The sequence below is a fragment of the Enhydra lutris genome, unplaced genomic scaffold, assembly GCF_002288905.1.
Source record: "Enhydra lutris kenyoni isolate GAN:26980312 unplaced genomic scaffold, ASM228890v2 scaffoldscaffold96, whole genome shotgun sequence".
In the NCBI taxonomy this organism is placed as follows: domain Eukaryota; kingdom Metazoa; phylum Chordata; class Mammalia; order Carnivora; family Mustelidae; genus Enhydra; species Enhydra lutris.
This window is the reverse complement of record NW_019154180.1, coordinates 2,836,364-2,861,483: the sequence shown is the minus strand read 5'-3', so window position 1 is coordinate 2,861,483 and position 25,120 is coordinate 2,836,364. Positions and strand designations below refer to the sequence as shown.

Below are 25,120 nucleotides of genomic sequence, written 5' to 3'. Positions count from 1 at the left end.
GGGTCTAGAGGGAGACAGGCAGAGCCCGTGCCACCCTGTCGAGTCAGTGTCAGGTGCCCGTGGTGACAGTAGTGGGGTCAGATAGCCATCCCAGGTGCCGCACGCACAGCCTGTCTCCCATCACTTTCCCCCTCCTCCTACCTCCCCTCCTCCCATCCCGACACTCCACATAGGCGCTATTCTGCCTTCTCCCAGGCTTTTCCCTCTGGTCCCATAGCTGGGAGCCTGGCTCAGAATCTCAAGAATCTTGCCAAAGCCTCTAGTTGCCAGTAAGTCTAACTGCTGTGCGAGCCTAGAGCGGGCGTACTTACAGGAGGTGCGGTGACAGGCAGCTGGGGATGCGGGCTGAGAATGAGGAAGACTTAACTCTGGGCAAGATGGAGGGAGAGCCCTGCCCTCCGGGGGTGTGAGCTGCGGAGCCTGTGTATGCTAACAAGCCTGGTGTGTGCTTGGGGGTTACTAAATGTGTGTGTGAAGGAAGGAGCATTTCAACCCTTAAGTCATACTCACTTTCTAAAGCTTCCTGGTTTTTCTTGCCTTGCTTAGGATCTCAAGTGCCCAGTCCTTGAGGGTCTTTATATCACAGAACCTACGACCATTCAGGAACTGCTGTGTAGTCCCTCGAAGTACCGCTTGGAAATCCTGGAGTGGATATGTGTTCGGTAACGTCTTCCTTTGTTCCTCCCCGTCCCCGGGGTGCACCAGGCACCACTCAGCCCACCTGGGGAAACGTGGGTGTTTGATTCTCCCACACAGCTCCACACCGTGCTGCAGGCCACCATGAGAGCAGTAGGTTGGGTAAGAAGTGCCAGCCGTGCAAACCATGCTCAGATTTGCCTTGGAAGTGCTGCCCCCCATGCCCCGGCCAGTGCTTGAGCTGATCTGTTTGCCACCTTCCTCTACTAGTTTCAGAGCTGGTGGGGGCTTCAGTCCTCTTATTCTCAGACTGGACTTGGGGCCTGTCTTGCGTCTGGCCGTTGAGGAGTGACAGGCAGGGCCAAGACCCTGTTTCCCAGTCCTTCAGGTCAAGAATTGCCGTGGTGAGTGTGCGTAGCTCTGTGCAAGGGAAACGAAGGCTACCCCAATGGCAAGGTTGGTACAGGAGTCCCTTGCGAAGCCAGGTCTGGGCCCGTTCCTCCTCAGCCTGGCCCCTCTGCCCTCACAGCTCAGGAAGATGCCTGGGCAGGAGCCTGCTGGTGGAACAGTGGGCATGCGGCCTTCACCCAGCTGGCGCACCTGCTGTACCGTAGGAGGTCAGCAGGCCTGGCCCTGGGCTGGGTGTTCTACGAATGGCTGGGACGGAGTGGAGGCATTTTCATATCTGAGTATTTGTACTTCATGCCGCCTGTCCTGGTGTCCCCCAGGCCCCACCCCAGGGCTCTGCTCAGAGAGCTCTCATACCCTTTTGCTCTCTCCCCTGGAAACATTATCAGGTCTGTGCATAACCTTCAGAGACCCAGCTCACACATCCCAACTCCTTTTGAAAATTCTCCAGCTCCCAGGCCGAAACCTATCCCTCTTTCCCTCGGACACCCACAACCTTTCCAGCACACCTTCCCAGAGGCCTCAACACATTGGTTCTGTCTTGGCCTGCTGTCCTGTCCGGCTCTCGAAAGCACTGGGAGCTGCTGGAGGGCGGATACCAGGCAGGACTCGTGTGTCAGCCCCAGACTGCAGCACAGTGTTGGACATCCTTGAAATGTGCTGTAGGCTATTGGCTGATAAGCAGGTTCACCGACACATGCACACCCTTGTATCATTCTGGGCGCCGTGCGGGGCCCCGGACCTCAGGCATGGATGGGTGTCCTCAAGGAGCGGGGGCTCTAGTGGCTGCAAAAGGCGCAGGCATGAATCCCGGTGTTGGGCGTACCTCTGCAGTCTGAATGTTATGGATGTTGGCATGGGGGAGGTGGCACTTGCTGTGGGAGGGGACAGGTAATGGTGGGTGCTTGTTTCCATAGGAGTACGGATTCGAGGTGTGGGAGGCAGAGCTGGGCAGCAGTGGCCTGGCCAGCAGCTTGGGGCAGCTCTTCCCTTGCAAGCCACGGGAGGGCCTTTCCCCTTTCTGCTCTGGGCAGGGCAAGCATGGGGCCAGGGACACAGCATATTAAAGTTGGCATTTCGGCAGGGTGACTCAGGGGTTCTGTGGTGGATGGATTTGGAGGGGAGACAGTGGAGGCGGGGAGACTGGTATGGAAACTATTGCAACAGTCCTGGGCCAAGATGGCATGAGCCTGGCTTGCATGATGGCCACCGCCAGCCCTGGAAGGACCAGTGTGTGGTCCAGCAGTCTGGGAGGAGGGGCAGTGGTGGGGATGCCTGGGCCAGTGCAGGGGTCTCGAGTGTTCCCCCTAGGAGGAGGGGGGGGCACAGCCATGTCTTGGAGAGGCTCTCATGGGAGGGAGCCCAGGTTTGCCTGGCTTAGACTGAAGCTGGGCAGTGGGTCACCCTGCTGGGTGGGAGGGATGGGTGGGAGTCTCTGGGTACATTCTTCAGATGCTTTTAGTACTTTTATAAATACAAGCAGCTGAATTCTTTCAAAGAATACACAGGGAACGTACAGTTACTTATGATCCCACGCTGGCAAAAGGCCATAGGCCTTTTAAGGTCCCAAAAAGAGGATTGGATAGAGTTCAGCTTCTCCCACATTTCAGATCGGCTTTCTCTGCACGTGCCTTCACCCCTTCAGCCCTCGGTCAGGGTCGCCTTGTCCTGCCCGCTGTGGGTGGAATCTGGAAGCTGCAGCCAGCATTGGCCTTGGGGCTCAGCATGCTGGCTCTGGGTGGCCTGGGTGCTGAGCGGGCCCTCGGTGTCGGGGCAGGGCAGAGCTGCAGGGTTCCCGGGGTGGCTGAACTCAAGGCACCTGCATTTCCTTGGCTCCTGAACTGTACTTGCTCTGGAGGCCTTGAGTGCCTGTGATTTCCCGCCCTGCTCCCTGCTGCCTCAGGAAGATCTGCGAGGTCACTTTGGCTTTTGTGGATTTGTTCTTCAGTGTGTGGAAGTGGTTTGCTGGGGTCCAGCCTGATGGAGTGCTGAGTGCGCTCTGCTCCTTGGCGCCTCGTAAGTGGGAACGTTGCCCAGCAACCAGGCCCTGGACCCAGCCTCCCAGCACTTTCTGTGGTAGGGCCTCTTTCTGCCCCTTCTGCCCCATCCCTCTTTGGCAGAAGAGCTGGTTGCCTCACTGAGTCACGAAGTCACAGGCAGCACAGCTGAGCCCCCCCCCCCCCCCCCCTGCTGTAGTCCTGCCGTGCGGGATCCCGCACCTCAGGTCCGGGACAGCCCCGCCTCCTCCCAGGGCCCCAGGACGGCCAGGGCAGGTGCGGCCTGGGAGGCGGGCATTCATCTGGAGGCATGGTCCTGGGGAAGGGGAAGCGAGCCCTCTCCATGGGACAGCTACTGTGCCCTCTTCTGCTGCTAGGTCAGCAGGTCCCTAGCCCTGGCGGGCGTCCACACCGTGATGGCAGAGTAGAGTCTTGGCCCTCACTGTCCTGCGGAAAGAGCCTCTCAGCTTTCTGTAGGGAGGCCCGGCCCCGGCAGCCAGCTCCTGGGGCTCCCCGGCAAACGGGCAGCAGTCTCGGCTGTGCCTAGGTGCTGTGCTAGGCCTGGAGCTCAGGTGTGCGGCTGTAGTGCTCAGCCGGAGCCCTGCTCCTGGTGGAGACCTCCAGGAGGCCTGCCAGGTATTGTAGCCCTTACTGCCTTTGGATGTGGTCTGTGTCTGGAAACGGTTTTGCCCATCAGCTCGCTGTCTCTAAGCAAGGTGCTTAGGAGTGGCCACTGTCCCGTTTATCTGTCTGGTCTCGCCAAGGCTGGGGCCCTGCTGGACCCACGGGAGGCGGCTAGGATTGCTGTCTCCCTGTCCAGAGGCTGCAGCTGTGATCCCAGAGCCTGTCACACTGGGAGCCCTCGAACGGTTTAAAGCTGTGACCTGGAGTAGGATAATCTCACAGTGATTTAAGTGTTTCTCAAAAGACAAAATGTCCTTGTTTTGAAAGAGTAAAGCATGGACGTGTACTAATGGCAGATTATTCGGCGGCAAGAGGCCGTGGCGCTTATTTGTTAACACGCGCTGGCCGCCATGGCATTAGGCCTCAGCGAGCCTGCCGGCGGGGAGCTGAGAGCCTGGTGGGAGGATGGTGCCCAGGTCCTGCTGGGCCGGAGGGATGCCACAGGGTCTGTGGGCTTGCCTGGCCCTTCCCCAGCTTCCCCGGGGAGACGATGTCAGCCGTGAGCTTCTTGGGATGAGGCCGAGCCAGTGTGCTTGGGTCAGGTGGGAAGAAAGTACTCCAGGCCCAGAAGAGCAGACGTACATGTGTGCAGAGAAGTGTGAGCGGAACCCAGGCAGGACGCGCAGGGTGCCAGAGCGGGCAGGGCCTTGGTGGGCATCCTTCAAACGAGCCTGCGCCGTGGTTCCTTCTGAGAAAGAGCTCAGAGCTCCAAGGAATTCAGGATTTTCGTCTTGGGCAGTCATTTTGTGTTTTTATGGTGCGAATTTAAAGGTTTTATTTATTTATTTATTTGAGGGAGAGCGTGCACATGAGTGTGAGAGACAGAGCACGAGCAGGGGTAGGGACAGAGGGAGAGGGAGAAGCAGGCTCTTCGATGAGCAGGGAGCCTGCCGACAGGGGACTGGGTCCCAGGACCCTGGGATCATGACCTGAGCCGAAGGCAGACGCTTCACCGACTGAGCCACCGAGGAGCCCTATCATGAGAATTTAAATTTCAGTACTCAGATTCACATTTCTGAGCTTTGCTTTCAGGAATATTTTGTGTTTTTTCCCCAGATAATTTATGGAATTGAAATTTACATCACGTAAAATTTACATCACATAAAATTATCCATCTTGAAGTGGATATTTCAGTGTAATTTAGGCACATGCACAAATAATTCACTTTTTCTAGAGCATGTGTAAGGAGGGGTCATGAGGAGACCTCTGCTGCCTGCTCAGGATTGATGAATTTTGCTCTTTCCCTGCAGGGTCTGTCCGTCCTGGCAGGACAAGTTCAGCTCGCTAAAGGGGGCCCCAGTCGAGGTGAAGGTCCAAGGTGGGTCTGTGTTACGGGAGTTGGGAGTTGGGTGGTAGATTCTGGACAATTCTGAGCTGGTGCGTGGCCGCCTTAGCAAGTTGTACTGAATTTCCTATTGGATGGTGTTTACTTCTGGCTGGCCCTGGAGATCTTGCCAGAGCCTTCTAGAATCAGGGCACGCCCTTCCACACACTTACACACTGTGCATGGGCAAGGAGGACAGTTCCTCTCGTAGGGGCGTGCAGATGAGCCAAGGATGGTCCCCCTGTGCAGCCCATCCAGCAAGGCACCGGAGGCAGAGACCGGTTCTGGCTGATGCTTCCGGTGCTTCTGTCCCTGTCTTCCTGCTGTGTGCGTGCTGGGCCGCTCTCCTGGGCAACCGTCCGTAGGGGCTTGTCTTGTAGCGGCTTCTTTTTGATCCTTTGTGGGCAGAAACTGTCTGTAATCTGGTAATGAACATTAGGTAAAGGAGTGGAAATTACAGTCCTCACAATGGTGTCTCTAAAAGTCACACTTTCTGTGGGCCTGCGTTTGGCTCAGCTACTCCAGGGTGGGTGACCTGGACCCTGGAGCCCCAGTGCAGGCCCCCGCTGTCACTGCCAAATTAATTACCCAGGGATATTGCCCCCCGAGGCTGAAATGGGCTGACAGAACAGGGTGTTGTGTCTTGGAGCCTGTAGGCCTGGCCTGTGGGCCGGCCTGGGCTGCACAGAAGTGCTCCCTCTCACCCAGGTGTGTTATGTCTGGCACTTTCCTACTGATGGGACCGTGTCAAGGCCAGGCGAAACTGGCCGTCAGACTGCATCGGAATTCTTTAACACGCACCTGCACACGGATGCCAACCCCGCCCTTAGCCCCGCCAAAGACTTGACTTGCCATTCCCAGCCTTAGTTTCTTCTTCTGTCAAGTAGGGGTGATAACCTGAGCCTTGCCTGCCTCTGGGAAGTGCGCTGAGTGTCAGAGCAGGTGGCAGATATGGGTGTCTGTCAGAGGGTATAATCCTCCGAAGAGGATCAGGGCGATTCCTAACTCATTTGACCAGTGTTTAGGAGCACCTTCTATGCACCCGGCCTCATTTTGGGAGCGGGTGGTGCTGCTCACGTGGGTCTCGTGTGCAGGCTGAGAGAGACCAGTGATAAATGAAGGCAGGGCAGTTCTGTAAGGGGTGCTGAGAAGTGCCATAAACCAAGGCAGGTGAGGGCAAAGTGGTACGTGGGTTGGGTTGGGAGAAGGGTGGTACTGTTGATCTAAGATCATTGGGGAGGCCCTTTCTTTTAAACACAAATTTGCAGGAAGGGAGGAAGCGAGCCAGGAAGATATCAGGAAGAGCAGTATTCAGGGCAAAGGAACAGCAGGTGCAAAGGGCCTGAGGTAGGCTTGCATGTGCCTTGCAGCTGTGAGGAGTACCAAGGAGGCTTGGGTGGCTGGTGCAGAGTGGAGACCAAGGGGAGAGTGGTGAGGGCAGAGAGGCAAGAGGGCCAGCCACATCAGGCCATGGAAGGACAACTTTTATTCCGAGGAAAGGTGTGGCCGGACTTGGGATTTAACAGCGTCCCTGAGGCCACTGAGCTGAGGACAGGAAGCCTGGGCAGAGGCTGGGAGACTACTGGAAGGCTTTTGCAGTGATGCAGGCAAGACATGGGAGGGGGCAGTGGAAGTGGGAGTGTTGTTGGCCAGATCCTGGATTTATCGTGAGGGGAGGATTGGCCAGACTCACCAAGACTTGGATACGGGCTAAGTAGGAGAGGAGGTGTGGAAGACAGAGGGTTGGGATTCGGGGTTGTGGGCAGGGGCATGCTTGAGGGTATAACTGGTATTCCGTCCATGTTTCCAGGGATATTCCCTCCGTGTTTCACACAGATAGCCTGCTTGATTCGTGCACCAAACCTTCCAGAGCAAATGCCAGTGTCATGCCTGTTCCACTACTGAACATGCGGGGGGGAGGAGATGGGCCTTGCCTCCAAAGGAGTAAAGACGCTGCCACGGAGCTAGGTCGGGGATGCTGAGCTGGCATTGGCCGCAGGCCTCCTAGCTCTGAGTCCTGGCCTTTATATATCAGCTGGTTACTCAGATGTGGCTGGGCAGTCCCTGTACCATGCACTGACTCAGTTTTCCAATCTATAAAATGGAGTTGCGGCCCACCTTCTAGAGTTGCCAGCAAGGTGAAAGGCCTGTACGAAATTGACACATGGGAGCCATGGTTCCTTTTGCTTTGGCCTGGCAAGTTCTCTGAAAGGGGGGCGTGCAGCAACTTCAGAAGGTTCCCTGACCTCTCAGCTCCTCACGTGGCTGGCTGGCTTTTGCTAGAAGCCAGATTTCCTTCTGTTGAAGAACATCCAGTGTGACCCCTTATTTCAGTGCAGGAAACTCTTGCCCAGGAGGTGCAAGTCCCGTGGCATGCTGCCCGCCTGCCTCCCTGTCCATGCAGGCTTTCTGGGCCCAGCCTGGCCTCTTGGGCACTGGCCTGCCAATGCCAGAGCAGAAGCTGTCTCCCTGGAGCAGCACTTGGCACTCTCCTGGGTGCACGGCCTCCTCTCCTGTGTGGGTGGGCGTCTGCAGCAACAGGGTCCTTGTGTTCCAACAGAGATGGTGAAACTCGGCCATGAGCTGATGCTGTGTGGGCTGGATGACCAGGAGCTCGTGAAGGTAAGAGAGGGTCCTCTGTCCCCACAGGCTGGGGGCCTCAGTGAGGCTGGGTCAGGGGTGGGAGGAAGAGCTCCAGTTATGGTGACCAATAGGGCAGAGCACAGGCTGTCCTCGGTTGAAGACTTCATACCCACTGGCACTGCGGTAAGTACTTCGTATGCCGGTAGTTGTCACACTCACCTATGGCAGTAGGTCCTTGTCCTAGTCCCATTTCACAGGGGAGGTGTCAGACCGCTTGTTCTGGGTCACCTAGTGACAGAGCCTGGCCTCAGTCCCAGGCCCCTGGTCGAAAGCCCCTGCACTTCCCCTTTCTGGCTGTTCCCCGCAGCTTTCTATACAGAGGTGGCCCAAGCCCCTGCCCACATCAGTCAGAGAAACCCTGCCCCTGCCCGAAAGTCTTTTTTTTTTTAATTTTAAACTTAAAATTTTTTTCTATTATTTGACAGGGAGATAGAGAGCACAAGTACAGCGGCAAGCAGAGGCAGAGGGAGAAACAGGCAGCAGGGAGCCCGATGCGGGGCTCGATCCCAGGACCCTTGGATCATGACCTGAGCCGAAGGCAGAGGCTTAACCCACTGAGCCACCCAGGCGCCCCTCTGCCCTTAAAGTCTTGTCAAGCTTTTGGAATAATTAGTTTCACATTCTGGGTAGTGCAAATAATGCTACAAGTGTCACTGTATATGTTTTTAACTGAAAACGTGTTTTCCATTCTGTTGGGTGTATAGCTAGGAGTGGAATCGATAGGTCAGTGTAATAATCATACATTTAGCTTTTTGAGGAACTTGGTGCCAAACTGTTTCCCCAAGTGACTGCACTGTTTTACATTCCCACCAGCAGCATGTGAGGCTTCCAGTTTCTCTACATCCTCACGCACATCTGCTCGTCTTTTTGATTGCAGCCATCTTGGTGTGTGGGAAGGGCTGTCTCGTGGTTTTGATTTGCATTTCCCTGGTGACTAATGATGTTGGGCATCTTTTCATGTGCTTGTGGCCATTTGTAGATCTTCTTTAGAGAAATGTCTGTATTCAGTTCTTTTGCCCACTCTTTCATTGGGTTATTTGTCTTTCATTGTTGAGTTGTAAGAATTCGTTATATTTTCTGGATACAAGCGATGTCAGACATTTGATTTACAGATCTTTTCTCCCATTCCCATACCTGATGTGTACTTTGGAGCACAAAACTTTCTAGTTTCAATGCAGCCCAGTTTATTTACTTTTTCTTTTGTTGCTTGTGCTTTGGCATTATGTCTAAGAATCCACTGCCAAATCCTGAGTCATGAAAATTGACACTTGTGCTTTCTTCTAAGAGTTTTATCGTTTTAGTTCTCACAGTTAGGCCTTTGATCCATTTTGAGTTAGTTTTATGTATGGTGTATGGTAGGGGTCCCACTTTGTTCTTTCGCCATGGCTGTTTAGTTTTCCTAGCACCATTTGTTGAAAAGACCATTCTTACCTCATTGAATTGTCTTGGCATCCTTGTTGAAGATCAGTTAACTGTAAATGTGTGCGTTTATTTCTGGAATCTCCATTCTGCTCCACTGATGATGATGATGATTATTATTTATTATTATTTATTATTTATTTCTGTCCTAATGCCATGCTATCTGGATTACTGTAGCTTTATAGTCAGTTGTAATTTGTGAATCCTTCAACTTTGCTCTTTTTAGTGATTGTTTTGGCTATGGGGAATCCCTTGAATTTCCATATGAATTTTGGAATCAGCTTGTCAATTTCTGCAAAAAAGCCAGTTGGAATTTTGGTGGAGATTGTGTTGAACCTGTGGATCGTTTTGGGGAGTGTTGCCATCAACTGTATGAAGTTTTCCTATCCATGAACATGGGGTGTCTTTCCATTTATGTAGGTTTTCCTTAATTTCTTTCAAAGCTGTTTTGTAGCTTCTGGTGCACACATCTAAATTTGTTCCTAAGTATTTTATTCCTTATGATCTTATAATTGGGATTGTTTTCTTTTTAAAAAATTTTTATTTGGATTCAATTTAGTTAACACACAGTGTATTATTAGTTTCAGGGGTAGAATTTAGTGATTCATCAGTGGCATAGAACACCCACTGCTCACTACATCATGTGCCCTCCTTGATGCCCATCACCCAGTTATTCCCCCCGACCTCCCCTCCAGCAACCCTCAGTTTGCTTCCTAGAGTTCAGCGTCTCTTATGGTTAGCCTCCCTGTCAATTTTCATCTTATTGTATTTTTCCTTCCCTTCTCCCATGTTCATCTGTTTTGTTTCTTAAACTCCACATATGAGTGAATTCATATGGCATTTATCTTTCTCTGACTTTGTTCGCTTGGCATAATACCTTCTAGTTCCATCCATGTCTTTGCAAATGACAATATTTCATTCTTTTTGATAGCTGAGTAATGTTCCTCTGTGTGTGTGTGCGTGCGTGTGTGTGTGTGTGTGTGTGTGTATGTGTGTGAGAGAGAGAGAGAGATACACACTCCACATCTTTATCCATTCGTCTGTTGATGAACGTTTGGCTATTGTGACATTGCTGCTATAAACATTCGGGTGCACGTGTCCCTTCAGATCACTACATTTGTATCTTTGGGGTAAAAACCCAGTAGTGCAATTGCTGGGTCGTAAGGTAGCTCTATTTTCAACTTCTTGAGGAACCTTCATACTGTTTTCCAGAGTGGCTGCACCAGCTTGCATTCCCACCAACAGTGCAAGAGGGTTCCCTTTTCTCCACATCCTTCTTGAACATCTGTCATTTCCTGACTTGTTAATTTTAGCCATTCTGACTGGTGTGAGGTGGTAGCTCACTGTGGTTTTGATCTGTGTTTCCCGGATGCCAAGTGATGTTGAACATTTTTTCATATGTCTCTTGGCCATTTGTATGTCTTTGGAGAAATGTCTGTTCATGTTTCCTGCCTATTTCTTGATTGGATTATTTGGGTTTTCAGTGTTGAGTTTGATAAGCTCTTTATAGATCTTGGATACCAGCCCTTTATCTGATAGGTCATTTGCAAATATCTTCTCCCATTCCATAGGTTGCCTTTTAGTTTTGCTGATTGTTTCCTCTGCTGTGCAGAAGCTTTTATCCTGATGAAGTCCCACTACTTCATTTTTGCTTTTGTTTCCTTTGCCTTTGGAGACATGATATGTCTAGCAGGAAATTGCTGTGGCCAGGGTCAAAGAGGTTGCTGCCTGTGTTCTTCTCTAGGATTTTGATGGATTCCTGTCTCACACTGAGGTCTTTCATCCATTTTGAGTTTATTTTTATGTATGGTGTAAGAAAATGGTTCAGTTTCTTTCTTCTGCGTGTGGCTGTCCAGTTTTCTCCACACCATTTATTGAAGAGACTGTCTTTTTTCCATTGGACGTTCTTTCCCGTTTTGTCAAAGATTAGTTGACCATAGAGTTGAGGGTCCATTTCTGGACTCTCTGTTCTACTGATCTGTGTTTCTGTTTCTGTGCCAGTACCATGCTGTCTTGATAAATTACATCGTTATAATAGAGCTTGAAATCTGGCATTGCGATGCCTCCAGCTTTGGTTTTCTTTTTCAGCATTCCTCTGGCTATTCAGGGACTTTTCTGGTTCTATACAAATTTTAGGATTGTTTGTTCCAGCTCTGTGAAAAATGCCAGTGGTATTTTGGTAGGGATTGCATTAATGCGTAGATTGCTCTGGGCAGCTTAGACATTTTAACAATATCTGTTCTTCCAACCCATGAGCATGGAATGTTTTTCCATTTCTTTGTGTCGTCCTCAATTTCTTTAATATTCTGTAGTGTCTAGAGTACAGATTTTTTACTTCTTTGGTTAGGTTTATTCCTAGATACTTACGGTTTTCGGTGCAATTGTAAATGGGATTGAGTTCTTGATTTCTCTTTCTGCTGCTTCATTGTTAGTGTATAGGAAGGCAACTGACGGGGTGCCTGGGGGGCTCGGTCGGTGAAGCGTCTGCCTTCGGCTCAGGTCATGACCCCTGGGTCTTGGGATCGAGCCCACATCGGGCTCCCTGCACGGCAGGGAGCCTTCCTCTCCCTCTCTCCTGCCTGCTGTTCCCCCTGCTCATGCTGTCTCTTGCTCAAATAAATAAATAAATAAATAAAATCTTAAAAAACAAAAAAGAAATGCAACTGACTTCTGTGCATTGATTTTATATCCTCCGACTTTGCTGAATTTCTGTATCGGTTCTAGCAGTTTCTTTTTTGATGGAGTCCTTTGGCTTTTCTACATGGAGTATCATGTCGTCTGCAAAGAGCAAAAGTTTCACTTTGTTGATTCGGATGCCCTTTATTTCTTTTTGTGGTCTGATTGCTGAGGCTAGGACCTCCAGTGCTATGTCGAACAACAGTGGTGAGAGTGGGCACCCCTGTATGTTCCTGACCTTTGGGGAAAGCGCTCAGTGTTTCCCCATGGAGGCGGATACTCGCTGCAGGTCTTTCATAGATGGCCTTTATGGTGTGGAGGTTTGTTCCCTCTCTCCTATGCTGGAGGGTTAGGAAGGGATGCTGTATTTTGTCAGATGCTTTTTCTGCATCTATTGAGAGTATCATATGGTTCTTGTCCTTTTTTTAATTATGTCGTGTGTCACACTGATTGATTTCTAGATGTCAAACCACCCTGTAGCCCAGGAATCAATCCCACTTGGTCATGGTGAATAATCCTTTTGATGTACTGTTGGATCCTGTTGGCTAGTGTCTTGGGGAGAAATTTTGCATCTGTGTTCATGAGGGTTATTGGTCTCTAGTTCTCCTTTTTAGTGGGATCTTTGGTTTTGGGATCAGGGTGATGCTGGCCTCATAGAATGAGCTGGGAAGTTTTCCTTCCATTTCTCTTTTTTGGAGCAGTTTCAGAAGAATAGGTATTAATTCTTCCCAATGTTTGGTAGAATTCCCCTGGGAAGCCCTCTGGCCCTGGACTCTTTGTTGGGAGATTTTTGATGACTGCTTCAATTTCTTTGCTGGTCTGTTTGGATTTTCTGTTTCTTCCTGTTTAAGTTTTGGTAGTTTATATGTTTCTAGGAATTTCTCTGTTTCTTCCAGATTGCCTAATTTGTTGGTATATAGTTGCTCATAATATGTTCTTATAATTGCATTTCTTCAGTGTTGGTTGTGATCTTTCCTCTTTCATTCATGATTTTATTTATTTGGGTCCTTTCTCTTTTCTTTTTGATAAGTCTGGCCAGGGGTTTATCAATCTTATTAATTCTTTCAATAAACCAGCTCCTAGTTTTGTTGATCTGTTCTGGGTTGGTTTTTTTTTTTTTTTAATTTCTATGTTATTGATTTCTACTCTAATCTTTATTATTTCTCTTCTCCTGCTTGAGTTAGGTGTTATTTACTGTTCTTTTTCCAGATCCTTAAGGTGTAAGGTTAGGTTGTATATTTTGAGACTTTTTTTGCCTCTTGAGGAAGGCCTCTATTGCTATATACGTCCCTCTTAGGACCACTGTGCTGCATCCCAAAGGTTCTGAACTGTCGTGTTTTCATTTTCATTTCTTCCATGTATTTTTAAAATTCTTCTTTAATTTCCTGGTTGTCGCATTCATTCTTTCGTGGGTTGTTCTTTAACTTCCATGTATTTGTGGTCCTTCCAAATTTCTTCTTGTGGCTGCCTCAAGTTTCATACCATTGTGGTGGCCTTAAAATATGCATGGTATGATCTCAGTCTTTTTGTACCAGTTGAGACCTGATTTGTGACCCAGGATGTGATCTCTTCTGGAGAATGTCTCATGTGCACTAGAGAAGAATGTGTGTTCTGCTGCTTTAAGATAAAATACTCTGAATGTATCTGTGAAGTCGTCTGTCAGTCCAGCGTTTCATTCAAAGCCCTTGTTTCCTTGTTGATCTGTTTAGATGATCTGTCCATTGTTGTGGATGCAGTGTTAATACTATTATGGCATTATTATCAATGAGTTTCTTTTATTTTGTTAGTAATTGGTTTACATATTTGGCTGCTCCCACATTACAGGCATCAGTATTTACAGTTGTTAGATCTTCTTCTTGGGCAGACCCCTTTATTGTGATATAGTGCCCTTCTTCATCTCCTTTTATAGTCTCTGGTTTAAAATCTCATTGGTCTGATAGAAGGATTGCTACTCCAGCACTCTTTTGATGCCCACTCTTTTTGATGCATGATAGATGGTTCTCCACCCCCTCACTTTCAGTCTGGAGGTGTCTTTGGGTCTAAAAATGAGTCTCTTGTAAGCAGCGTATCAGTGGGTCTTATTTTATTTATCTATTTTTTGTCCTTTGTGACACCTTATGTCTTTTGATTGGAGCATTTAGTCCATTTACATTCAGAATAATTATTGAAAGATAAGAATTTAGTGCCATCGTATTACCTATAAAGTCGTCGTTCTTGGCCATTATCTCTGTTCCTTTCTGGGCTTTGTTATTTTGGGGCTCTCTCTCCGCTCATAGGATCCCCTTTAATATTTCTTGCAGGGCTGGTTTAGTTCACTAATTCCTTTAGTTTTTGTTTGTCCTGGAAGCTTGTTTACCTCTCCTTCTGTTCTGAATGACAGCTTTGCTGGATAAAGTATTCGTGGCTGCAGATTTTTCCCAGTTAGCACATTGAATGTGTCATACCAGTCCTTTCTGGCCTGCCAGGTCTCTGTGGTAGGTCTGCTGCCAGCCTTATGTGTCTACCGTTGTAGGTTAAGGACCTCTTGTCCCGAGCTGCTTTCAGGATTTTCTCTTTATCCTTGTAATTTGCAAGCTTCACTATAACATGTCAAGGTGTTGATCTATTTTTGTTGATTTTGAGGGGGGTTCTCTGTTCCTTCTGCACTGGAACTTCCCAGATTAGGGAAGTTCTCAGCTATAATTTGTTCAAATAAGCTGCCTGCCTCTTTCTCCTCCTCATCTTCTGGAAATCCTATAATATGGACATTATTTTGCCTTATGGGATCACTGAGTTCCCTCAGTCTACCTTCATGATCTAATAATTTTCTTTCCCTCTTCTTTTCAACTTCATTATTTTCCATCATTTTATCTTTTAGATCACTGATTCGCTCTTCTACTTCATTCATCCTCTTTTTTTAAAAAAGATTTTGTTTATTTATTTGACACACACACAGAGATTGAGAGAGAGAGAGACAGTGAGAGAGGGAATACAAACAGGGGAAGCGACAGAGGGAGAAGCAGGCTTCCTGCCGAGCAGGGAGCCTGATGTGGGGTTCGATCCCAGGACACTGGGATCCTGACCTGACTGAAAGGCAGATGCTTGATGACTGAGCCCCCCAGGTGCCCTCATTCATCCTCATTTTTATGACCTCTGCTTGGGACTACATCTTGGTTATAGCATTTTTAATTTTGGCCTGACTAGATTTTAATTCTTTTATCTCTGCAGTAGGGGATTCTCTAGTTTCTTCTATACTTTTTTCAAGCCTGGTTAGTATCCTTATAATTGTCTTCAGTTCTAGTTCAGACATTTTACTTGGGTCTGCATTGATTAAATCTCTGGCTATCGTTTCTTTCTGTTCTTTCTTTTGGGGTGAATTCCTCCATCTTGTCATTTTGGAGGGAAAAAAATACAAAAAGAAATAAGAAAAAAAAAAAATGAAAAAAAAAACCTTAAAAATTATGTAAGATAAAATAAAATACATATAGGAACCTAGATCCTAGGTGTGCTTTGGTCTGCTTGTGACAAGAAGTTTCTGTGGGTCATTTTTCTGGTTTGTCGATGTGCGAGATATTCTCCAAGACTTCTGATTGATTTCATGGGTGTTCAGAATGATCCAGTCTTTATCTAGCTGTGTTCCAGTCACGCTACTCCTCTGTTGTCTTATCGCTCGCCCTGGAATTGTTTTCTCAATTTTATTTTTGTGTTACTGTTTGCTAGCGTGTGGAAATACAATTAACGTTTGCATATTGCTCTTGTATCCTGCTGGGTTGCTAAACTTGCATGCTAGTTCCGGTGATCTTTCTAGTGGATCCCTTAAGGTTTTCTATATATAAGGTTGTGTCATCTGCAAATAGAGATCGTTTTATCCCGGCCTTTTGAATTTGCATGTTTTAAATTTCTTTTTTCTTGCCTAATTGCTCTGGATAACACCTCCAGGGTGGTGTTGAATGGAAGTGGCAAGAGTGGGCATCCTTGTCCTGTTCGTGATTTGAGGAGGAAAGCATTCGATTGCCACTGAGTGTGATGTTACCCCTTTATCAGGTGGAGGGTGCTCCCTTCTCTTCCTGTTTGTTAGTGTTTGTATCCTGAAAGGGTGTTGAATTTTGTAAATGCTTTCTCTGCATCTGCTGAGCTGATTGTGAGGTTTTGTCCTTTATTCTTCCTTCTTTTGTGATGTTCCAAGTTTCTTTCCGGTATCATTTCACTTATTTCTGAAGGACGGCCTTTAGCAATTCTTTTGGAAGTGGTCTGCTGGGTCCAAGTTCTCTCAGTGTTCACTTATTTGAGTCTGTCCAGTTCCCCTTCGTTCTTGGTGGATATATTTACTGAATACGGAATTTTGTGTTGACAGTTCTTTCTCCATAGGTTCTGATGAGAAATCTGCAGTCATTTGGATAGTTTTGCCCCTCTGGGTCATGCATTGATTTTCTCCTGTTGCTTTAAAACTTTTTTCTTTGTCATTAGTTTTCAGCAATTTATGTGTTTGTGGGAATATTTCTTCAGGTTTGTCCTATTTGGAATCACTCAGCTTCTCAGATCTGTAAGTTTGTGTCTTTTTCTGAATTTGGGAAGTTTTCAGCCATCATCCCTTCAAATATTTTTTCAGCCCACATGTTTTTCTCCCCTCCTTTTGGGACTTCTGTGACACACGTGTTAGACCTTTTATTATTGTACCACATGTCCATGAGGCTCTTAATTTTTTTCGGTGTTTTTTTCCTTGCTGTTGCTCACAATGGATAGTTTCTGTTAATCTATTTTCAAGTTCACTGACTCTCGCCTCTGTCCCTTCCAATCTGCTGTTTGGGCCACAAGTGAGTTTTTTATTTCAGTTATTCTATTTTCCAGCTCTAAAAGATATTTCCTGTTTTTAAAAAAATTTCTTTGCTGACGTTTTCTGTTTTAACTTTTGTTTCAAGAGCGTTTGCGGTGACGTACTGAGCATTTTTGTAATGATCACTTTAACTTTGTCAGGGAATTCCAGCATCTGCACCGTCTTGTGATGGGTGTCTGCTGATTGTCTTTTCTTGTGCAAGTTGAGATTTTCACGGTCTTCTTCATGTGCCAAATAATTGTGGATTGCATCCCGGACATTCCTGACTATGACTTTGTCTCTGGGCCTTGTTAAATTTTACGGGGAATGTGGGTGTTTGTGTTTCAGCAGGCACGTGACCCGCTTAGGGTTAAACTGCACGTCCTGCCTCCTCCTCTGGCCTGTGGTTCCAGCCAGCGTCAGCTCAGTGTCTGCAGCCTTTGTGCTGCTGCTTGGCCCTGTCCTGCGTGCGCACCACCCGACAGTCTCCTGGGACCTGGCTGTTGACCTCTCCCCTGTAATCATTCTTTAGGATGTTTATGAAGATCAGATCTACCCCTGCATGCGTGGGCGTGAGGCCAGGCATTTGTAAACAAATTTGTAGGGTTACTTTCCTTAGATCTTCCCTTCCTGTCTTCTCTTTGGTTCTATCTGGCTTCTGGGGAAAGGGCCATCCTTTGCTGTCCCACAGCCATAAACTAGCCACTTCTGTGACTGTAACACCGTGGTGGGAGGGCAGAGTGGAAGAAGCAGTGAAGGGTTTGCGCTCCCCCCACCGTAGCTCCACTGAATGGAGAGGAAGGTTCCCTGCTCCCAGAGCAGTTTTCTGTTGTCACCTTTGTTGCTGCTGCCACCCCTGCCATGACATTGCCTGGCATCTGGGGTCGTAGAGCAGAGAGAGAGAAGGCCAGGGATTTCCCTTGTTCTCCCTGAGTGTTAGGGGTTTCCTTTTCTGGAGCTCTCTGTACCATTATGCTCCCTTCTGGGTTTGACCTAGGCTGAGTGCAGGTCCAGGGAGACCAGAGGAGAGAACATGGTAAGTCATCACCAGTCTCAGTGGTAACTTTGGACTCTGGTCTTCTAAGACTTTAGACACCCAACACACACATTCTGTCCCACTCCTAGGTGTGGGTGCTCACTGGGTGGGGGAAGCTGGTCCCTCAGTCTTACCTGGAACTCTAATCCCTCTCTTCCTTTTTATCTTTAAAGATTTTTTTCATTGTGGTAAATTGCACATAGCATAATATTTACCTTTTAAAAAAGATTTTAGTTAGAGAGATGGAAAGCACAAGTGGGCAGTTGTAGGGAGAGGGAGAAGCAGGCTCCCCACTGACCCTGATGTGGGGCTTGATCCGAGGATCCCAGGACCATGACCTGAGCTGAAGGCAGACGCCTGACTGAGCCACCCAGGCACCCCAATATTTACCATTTTGACCATTAAAAAGATTTCCCAGCAGGCTCTGAAGGGTTCTTTTTTAAAAACATTGTTTTGTTGTGGTGAAATACACATAACATAAAATTCACCATCTGAACTATTTTTAAGGGTGCAATCAGTGGCACTAAGTACATCTATCTAGTTCCAGAACATTTTCATCACCCTTAAGGGGATCCCGTGCCCATTAAGCCGTCATTCCCTATTACCCACAGACCCTGGCCCCCATCACTCTACTGTCTCTGTTTCACATAAACAGAGTCATACGGCACGTGGCCTTTTGTAACGGCTTCTTCACTTAGCATGATATTTGTACATGGATCAGTACTTCATTCTTTTTTATGGAATACAAAATAAAAACAAAAAAATAATGTATGTCAGCATATTGGAAGCTGGGAGCTGGGGTACAGGTATAAGATCATTAGGTTTGGTCAAAGCCCATAGTCTGGAATTTGAGCTGGGAATATCAGGGTGAGCTTTTAATGTATTTTAACTAAAAAACAGTGTGTGGATATATATGTATTTACTTGCTCTTTGTATTTCCTTGCTTCTTGGCCTCTTAAAAGGCCAAGAACAATGACACTCCGGTTGTAACACAGGCCTGGGGCAGGAAATGTACCAGTTGTGTCAGGAGCACCTTGTCACACGAGAGAACAGGGCAGATACCCGAGACTCGCGTTACACGTGGACAGTGACTGCAGCAGACTGAGCCCCTTCTGTGAACTCAAATCCGTGAGTTCGTAATATTTTTAAAAAGTAATTTTGATACTGAAGGCACAAGTAAAAAGAAAAAAAAAATAGATCCGTTAGACTTCACTAAAGTGAGCCACTTTGGTGCTTCAAAGGACATCGAGAAAGCGGAGAGAATCCACAGACTGAAAAGAGTTTCGTCAGTCATAGATCTGGCAAGGGTCTACCATCCAGAGTGTACAAAGAACTCTCACAACTCTGTGAGAAAAAAACAAGTAACCCGACTCAAAAATGGGCAGAAGCTCCGAATACATTTCTCCCAAGATCAGCAAATGACCAAGGAGCATGTTTTCAGGTGCCGCCCGTCATTGGGGGCGCAAACCCAACCGCGGTGAGGTCCCGCTGCACAGCCCCGAGTGTGAGCAGACAGACACGGGCAGCGCCAGGCGGTGTAGCCACAGGGGCACATGGTCCAGCGGCTCCTCCGAGTGGTGAGCCCCGCAGGGGCCCCGTGACCAGCGCTTCCGCTGTCAGCTGTAGGGCCACGCAGAAACTTGTCCCGGAGTGGGAAGTATTGCTTAAGAGCCAAAAAGTAGGGAAAAACCCCAATTCCCCTTAACTGGGGAATGGACAAACCAGCAATAATGAGGGACCTTGAAAACGTGATGCTGAGTGAAGGGGCCGGTCCCAAAAGCCCCCACACGTGAGATTCCATTTATAGGAAGTGTCCAGAAGAGGCAGATCCATGGGTGCTGGGGACTAGGGTGGGGGTGGGGGGTGGGGACAGGAGCACTTTTGGGGTGATGGTGATGTCCCGGACTTAGCAAATGGCAGTGGCTGCACAGCTCTGTGACTGTCCTGATAACCAATGAGCCTTAGAAAGGGTCATTTCCTGGCGTGTGCATCTCAGTACAGATACGAGCGCGGCTGAACGAAGAGGGTTGCTGGTGAGCACTGGGCTGGGGTGGGGGCAGCTGTCAGAGTCAGGGCTGTGCTGAGGAGGGGGCAGCGGGCAGGACGTCCCAGCTCTGGCCGCTGGTCAAGGCTTTGTGGGGTCCTGTGTGATAGCTGCTCTCGCGTTTCTGCCCAGGCTGCCTCCTGTCCAGGCCGTGTCCCGTGCGCCGCACCTCAGCTCTGCTCCAGGGTTGTGTGCGGGTGTGTCTCTTGGGCTCTGTCACTGGGGCAGACTGGGAGGACGAGGCAACAGGAGGCAGTGATGGGTCCAAGGAGCCAGTTTTAGGCTGATGAGCTTCCAGAGTCCCCTCTCTCGACGCAGCCGAGGGCCAGGCCGGTGGGGAAGGCCTCCCAAGGAGCCACGCTGGGGGATGCGTGTTGGGCCCTTCGTGAGGCTGGGAGCGCTCAGTGACCACAGTCCCCAAGCCAGTCGTAAATGCTGCCGGCCCAAGCGCTCCTTTCCAGCGGCCCCAGCAGGGCAGGGTGTGGGGTGGGGCCCCTGCGGCTAGTGAGCGCGCCCGCCCTTCCCTGCCCAGGGCCGGGCCTGCGCCCAGAAGCAGTTGCACCTCCTGGACCAGCTGCTGGATGCCGTCCGGAGCCTGACTGTCGGATACTCCAGCTGCCCCAGGTAAAGGCTCAGGATGGGCCCTCTGAGGAAGGCCCGGTGGGCGCCCTTGGAGCTTTATGTGGAGCTGGCGAAGCTAGGGGGCCCACGGGGTGCCTAGGCCCAGCAGCAGGTGCATCTCCAGCTGGGGTCTTCACTTCCGCGTGGGCAGCACAGCTACACACTGGCCCGGTCGGGGGTGAGTCCAGCCTCACCTGCCGGAGAAGGTGGGCTCTTGAAGGACCGGGGCCCGGTCCCGGCCGCCCAAGCAGGTCAGGGACTAGGGGAGACATCGTCTCCTGGCTCCCCTGCCCGGGCTCCCTTTGCCCTCTGGCCAGGGGTCTCAGCAAGTCTGCGGACAGTCCCTGGAGGCCATGCCCTGGCCAGTGACAGCGTGGCCTTGGGGCTGCCTTGGCAGTGTGAAGGAGCACTTAGAGGGCACCAGAGAGAAGAATGAGGCACTGCTGGGGGAGCTCTTCTCCGGTCCCCGCCTGCAGACACTCCTGAGCCCAGAGTGTGACCTGTGGCCCCTGGACATGCAGCCACTCCTTGACCAGCAGAGCACTGACTGGCCGAGGTATGTGTCCCACTTGGTTCCGTCACCTGAGACCAGCCCTTGCACGTGTGGCCTGAGGGTGATCTGATGCCTGGCGTGGCTCTGAGCCAGATGTGCCCTCTCTCTCCCTGCAGGGCCAGCCCCCCTGTGCAGCCTGAGGAGGGGAAGGTGACGGAGCTGGCCGGGAAGTTGCGGGAGAGTGCTGCCATGCTGCAGATGCTCAGGGCAGAGGTGAGGGGCGCCAGCTCCTGGAGGCTGTGGTGCTTGGGTGGGAGGGCCTGACTGGGCCCTTCGTGGCTCAGGGCAGGGAGTATTGCTTCCCCAGGCCCAGCTGGCCCACCTTTACCATGAATGTGTTACGAGGCGGAACTGAGGTGGTATAGGCACAGGGCTCAGTGGGTTCTAGAATGCTGTAGGTGCTCAGCCCATGGGAAGGAGAGAGGCAGGCAAACTTCGGGCAGATGTGGGAAGGCTTTCTGAAGAATGGAAAGGATTTGCCTCCTGCAGGCGATGCACTGGGCCCTGGCGTCTGGGCTTTCATGCATTTTCTTATAAGTGGCCTTCCCAGCAGCCCTTGGCCTGGCCTCCTCCTTTTCCCAAGGAGGAGGCTGTGGCCCCCACAGGCAGAGGCCTGTGGCAGCTTTGGTCAAAACCCACTTGCTCTTTTTTGCCTTTGGTCCTGTGTATCTGGTGCGGGAAGAGACTTGGTAGCCCTGGGGCGAGCAAGGCAGCCTCAAGGGTCCCTCTGCCTCTGGCTTTGCAGTGCTTCGCACAGCACAAGCAGGGGGCTGCTGTGAGTGCGGCTGACCCCAGCACCCTGGACCAGAAGCTGCGCCTGGTCATCTCAGACTTCCACCAGCTCGTCGTGGCTTTTCTTCAAGTCTATGATGACGAGCTGGGTGAGTGCTGCCCGCGCCCAGGCCCCTACCTCCACCCGTGTGGCCCCATCATCCAGGCCGTGTACCAGACTCTGACATCGTGCAGCCAAGTAAGAATCCCCCTTTCCTCCTGTGCTTCCCCTCCCTCCCAGCTGGCGGATGTACTGGGAGGGGCTTGGTGCAGTTGGGCTCTGGCCTCGGCCTGGGGCCTGGGGCAGGTGGGGAGGGCGCTTCTCATGGTGCATGGAAGGGATGAGGGCTGGCATGGATTCCCCTGGGAGTCCGTCACACTGCACTTTGGGGTGCTGTTAGCTGAGCCAAGACCCTGGGCCTGTCCTGCCTGCACTGGGTCCTAGCTCCTAGCCTCTGTCGCTGTATCGGTCTCACTCGGTCTTCACGTGATGCCCGAATGTGTCATGGCTAGTTCATTCTTGTGTATGACCAAGAACTCTGCCGGACACACAGACAGATGTTTGCCAGTCTGTGCTCCTGACCCAGCTCACATAGGAAAAAGTGGCCTCACAATGCTGAGTCGACCACATAAATATTTACTTACTCATTTTTTTGTTCCGCCTTTCAGACCCCTGGAGTCCAAGCTAACACTCTGATGTCGGCTCAGGGCTTCCGCCATATTTGCTGTGTTTTTTACCAATTTTAGTTTAAGTGCTGCTGAAGCAAGCACTGTCTTGGTTTTTTAACACGAAGACTCCCAGACTTCCAAAGCTCTGACCAGCCTGTCCTTTGCAGCTCTGCCAGCAGGGCAGGAGAGGGTACATTCCTTTCTCATCAGGAAGGCCCTCCCCTTTTGTTAATCTTGGGACATTGATTTTTCCCACTGTGCCTGTGGCTTTGCTTGGCTACTAGTGTGGGATGGGACACGTAATTGTGTGGCATCCCCACTGGGCCTGGAAGAAGGAACTTAGGATGGAGAGCTCTGATCAGTGACTCTCCAGCTCCTGGTAGTCCTCTCCTCTCCCGGGGCTGTTCTTGGGGGTGAAGACCCCGTGCTTGAGGGTCTGGGGAAGAGCACATGCTCGGTGCGAACCCGGGGGGGAGGCAGGAGATGGCTTCTGCAGATCAGCCCACCAGCGTTTAATGCCTATGTGCCTCCCTCTCTCTGTCCCTCCCAGCTGTTGAAAGTGGTCATGGAGGTCACAGACACCTCGGCCAAAGCCGTGGAGATGGTGAAGCGGCAGCAAGGCGAGCAGATCTGTTGGGGCAGCAACAACTCTGTCATGAGTCTAGGTATGTGGTTGCCACTCGCTGGGGCTGGGCCTGCCTGCTCCATGGTCAGAGGCAGGGCCGTCCCCGTGCGCCTCGGCCTGGTGCCTGCTTCACATGCGGCTGCTTCTTGCTCCACCAGAATTTGGGGAGTATTTGGGGACCGTCCCCCACTTTCTTACTCTTCTGATGCATAAGGTTTTTCTTCCCTTGGGGGGAAAATGCTTTCTACAGATTATAAAATAAAACAGTTGTGGGAAAATTGGGATGACCCCAAGCTGTGCAGAGGTCTACTAAAAACAGTCCATGACCTGGTGGCCCAGAGATGTTTGATATTCATATTTTGGTCTATTTATCTCTATTTTTTATCCTTTCATCCTTTTTTATTTTTTTGTGTAAGTATCATCACAGCACATACACACTTTTATATTATGTTCTTTTCCTGGGACCACATGATAAGCATTTTCCTGGGGTGCCTGGCTGGCTTAGTTAGTAGAGCTTGTGACTCTTGATCTTGGGGTTGTGAGTTCAAGCCCCACGTTGGATGTAGAGATAACTTAAAAAAATATTATAAGCATTTTCCCATGTTCTGGAAGTAACGTTTTCAATTGTCAAACACACTTCTGTTCAGGTATTTGTTATAAGTTGCTTAACATTTTCTATTATCCAGCCTATAGGTCATTTTCAGCTTTTTGCTATTATATATGATGCTGTTACAAGACTTATAATAGCAGAAAATGGAGACAGCCCAAGGTTTTCACGTTGGGAGGTGCTTTGGTAAATGATGGTGTATGATTATGGTGGGATAGTGTTTGTTGTTTCCAAGGTTGGTTACGGCGACATAGAGCTGCACGGCACAGAATGTCAAAGGGAAGCTGCAGGCCGATCTCCCCTGTCTAAAGGACAGACATGTAGAAGAACCCCTGTGGGGAGCGAGCCGGGATGTGGACGCTGTGTTGGAATCAGAGGCGGTGTTACTCATTTCTTTTCTCTCTCCTGCTCTGTAGTCTTCAGATACTCCTAGTGAACACGGGTAATGCACCCCTCCCCCTGGCAAGCTTGCCAAAGGATGCAGGAAACGTGTTGAGACATAAAGTGTGTTCCCATCATCGACTGTGCCCTGAGGATGGGGCTCCCGGTGTCGTGGTGGTGAGGCCCGTCCCTGTTGGCTAACTGTGGCCTCTGTGCCAGAACGGATTCTTCTGACATTTCTGTTATTGAATGGGGCGGATGGGATCTGCATTTAGTTTCAATTAAACTTTTCTTCTGAGTAAATTTACCGTTTTATTATGGAAATATGCATTCAGAAAAGCTCTTTTTTATAAGAGAAATAGTGCTTAGTGAGGAACCTCAATTCAGAGGGAGTAGAATAGGAATGGGATATAGTTGGGTATTTTCCCTGCGCTCTGGCCAACCCCCTTTATTCCAATTCAAGTGATTTTAAAGTGAATACTTGTGTAACCATGACCCAGGTCAAGAACTAGAACATGATAACACCCTAGGAAGCCCCACGTGTCTTTTCCCGTTGACGGCTAGCTGCCATCCTAACCAGACGGTGGTGACGTCTCTGGGAGACTCATCTGCCATGCCTGTCTGTCATTTGTTTGTGTTCATCGCCCCGTAGCTGGCAAACTCTTAAAGAGCTGGGTAGGAATCTTGTGTTCGGCATGTGATGTGAACCCAGCTGCGGACCCCGTGGAGACCCTTCCATGGGCCCTCTGCTCCTCTGGGGCTCAAGAGCCGCTTGGTCTTTGGCTCTGGACAGTCAGATTCAAATCAGTCTTGGTGCAGATGGCCTTGACTTTCTCCCTTTCGGAGTTCGCCGAGTTTCTCGGATAGGTAGCCTCGCTTCTCATCAGCACTCAGTTGATGGCTCTTCCTTCTCCTTCACTTCCTGCTTGTTCTGAGCCTCAAGGTCAGCCAGAGGCGATCGTTCAGGTCTTTGTCCGTCCTCTCCTGGGAACTGGCACAGCCTTGGGTGTGCATGTGGCCTTCTAGACTGCCAGGCCTGCGGAACTCCTCAGAGCCCTTGTGGACCCCCCACTCCCCACCTGCTCCCAAGTCCTGGCGTTTGCTTGTAAATGTTTACCTGCAGGGCACCCCCAAGGAGTGCCTTAAGGTCACAGAGCCTCTGAGCCCTCCCTCTGTGTGGACTTGCCATCCAGCCCTCTCTGCGGGCAGCCAGCCGCCTTGGCCTTGCCACATA

General features: G+C 49.9%; 1 protein-coding gene across 1 annotated transcript in view; it reads left to right on the top strand.

Moving 5' to 3' along the window:
• Positions 1-25,120, top strand: part of LOC111139151 (HAUS augmin like complex subunit 7) — a 28,191-nt gene that overhangs the window by 425 nt on the left and 2,646 nt on the right. Inside the window, exons 2-9 of the mRNA XM_022491308.1 lie at positions 547-662; positions 4,976-5,043; positions 7,610-7,671; positions 20,192-20,283; positions 20,678-20,836; positions 20,950-21,046; positions 21,579-21,803; positions 22,824-22,938. Of these exons, the coding sequence (XP_022347016.1) occupies positions 547-662; positions 4,976-5,043; positions 7,610-7,671; positions 20,192-20,283; positions 20,678-20,836; positions 20,950-21,046; positions 21,579-21,803; positions 22,824-22,938 (934 nt within the window). The remainder of the gene's footprint in view (positions 1-546; positions 663-4,975; positions 5,044-7,609; positions 7,672-20,191; positions 20,284-20,677; positions 20,837-20,949; positions 21,047-21,578; positions 21,804-22,823; positions 22,939-25,120) is intronic.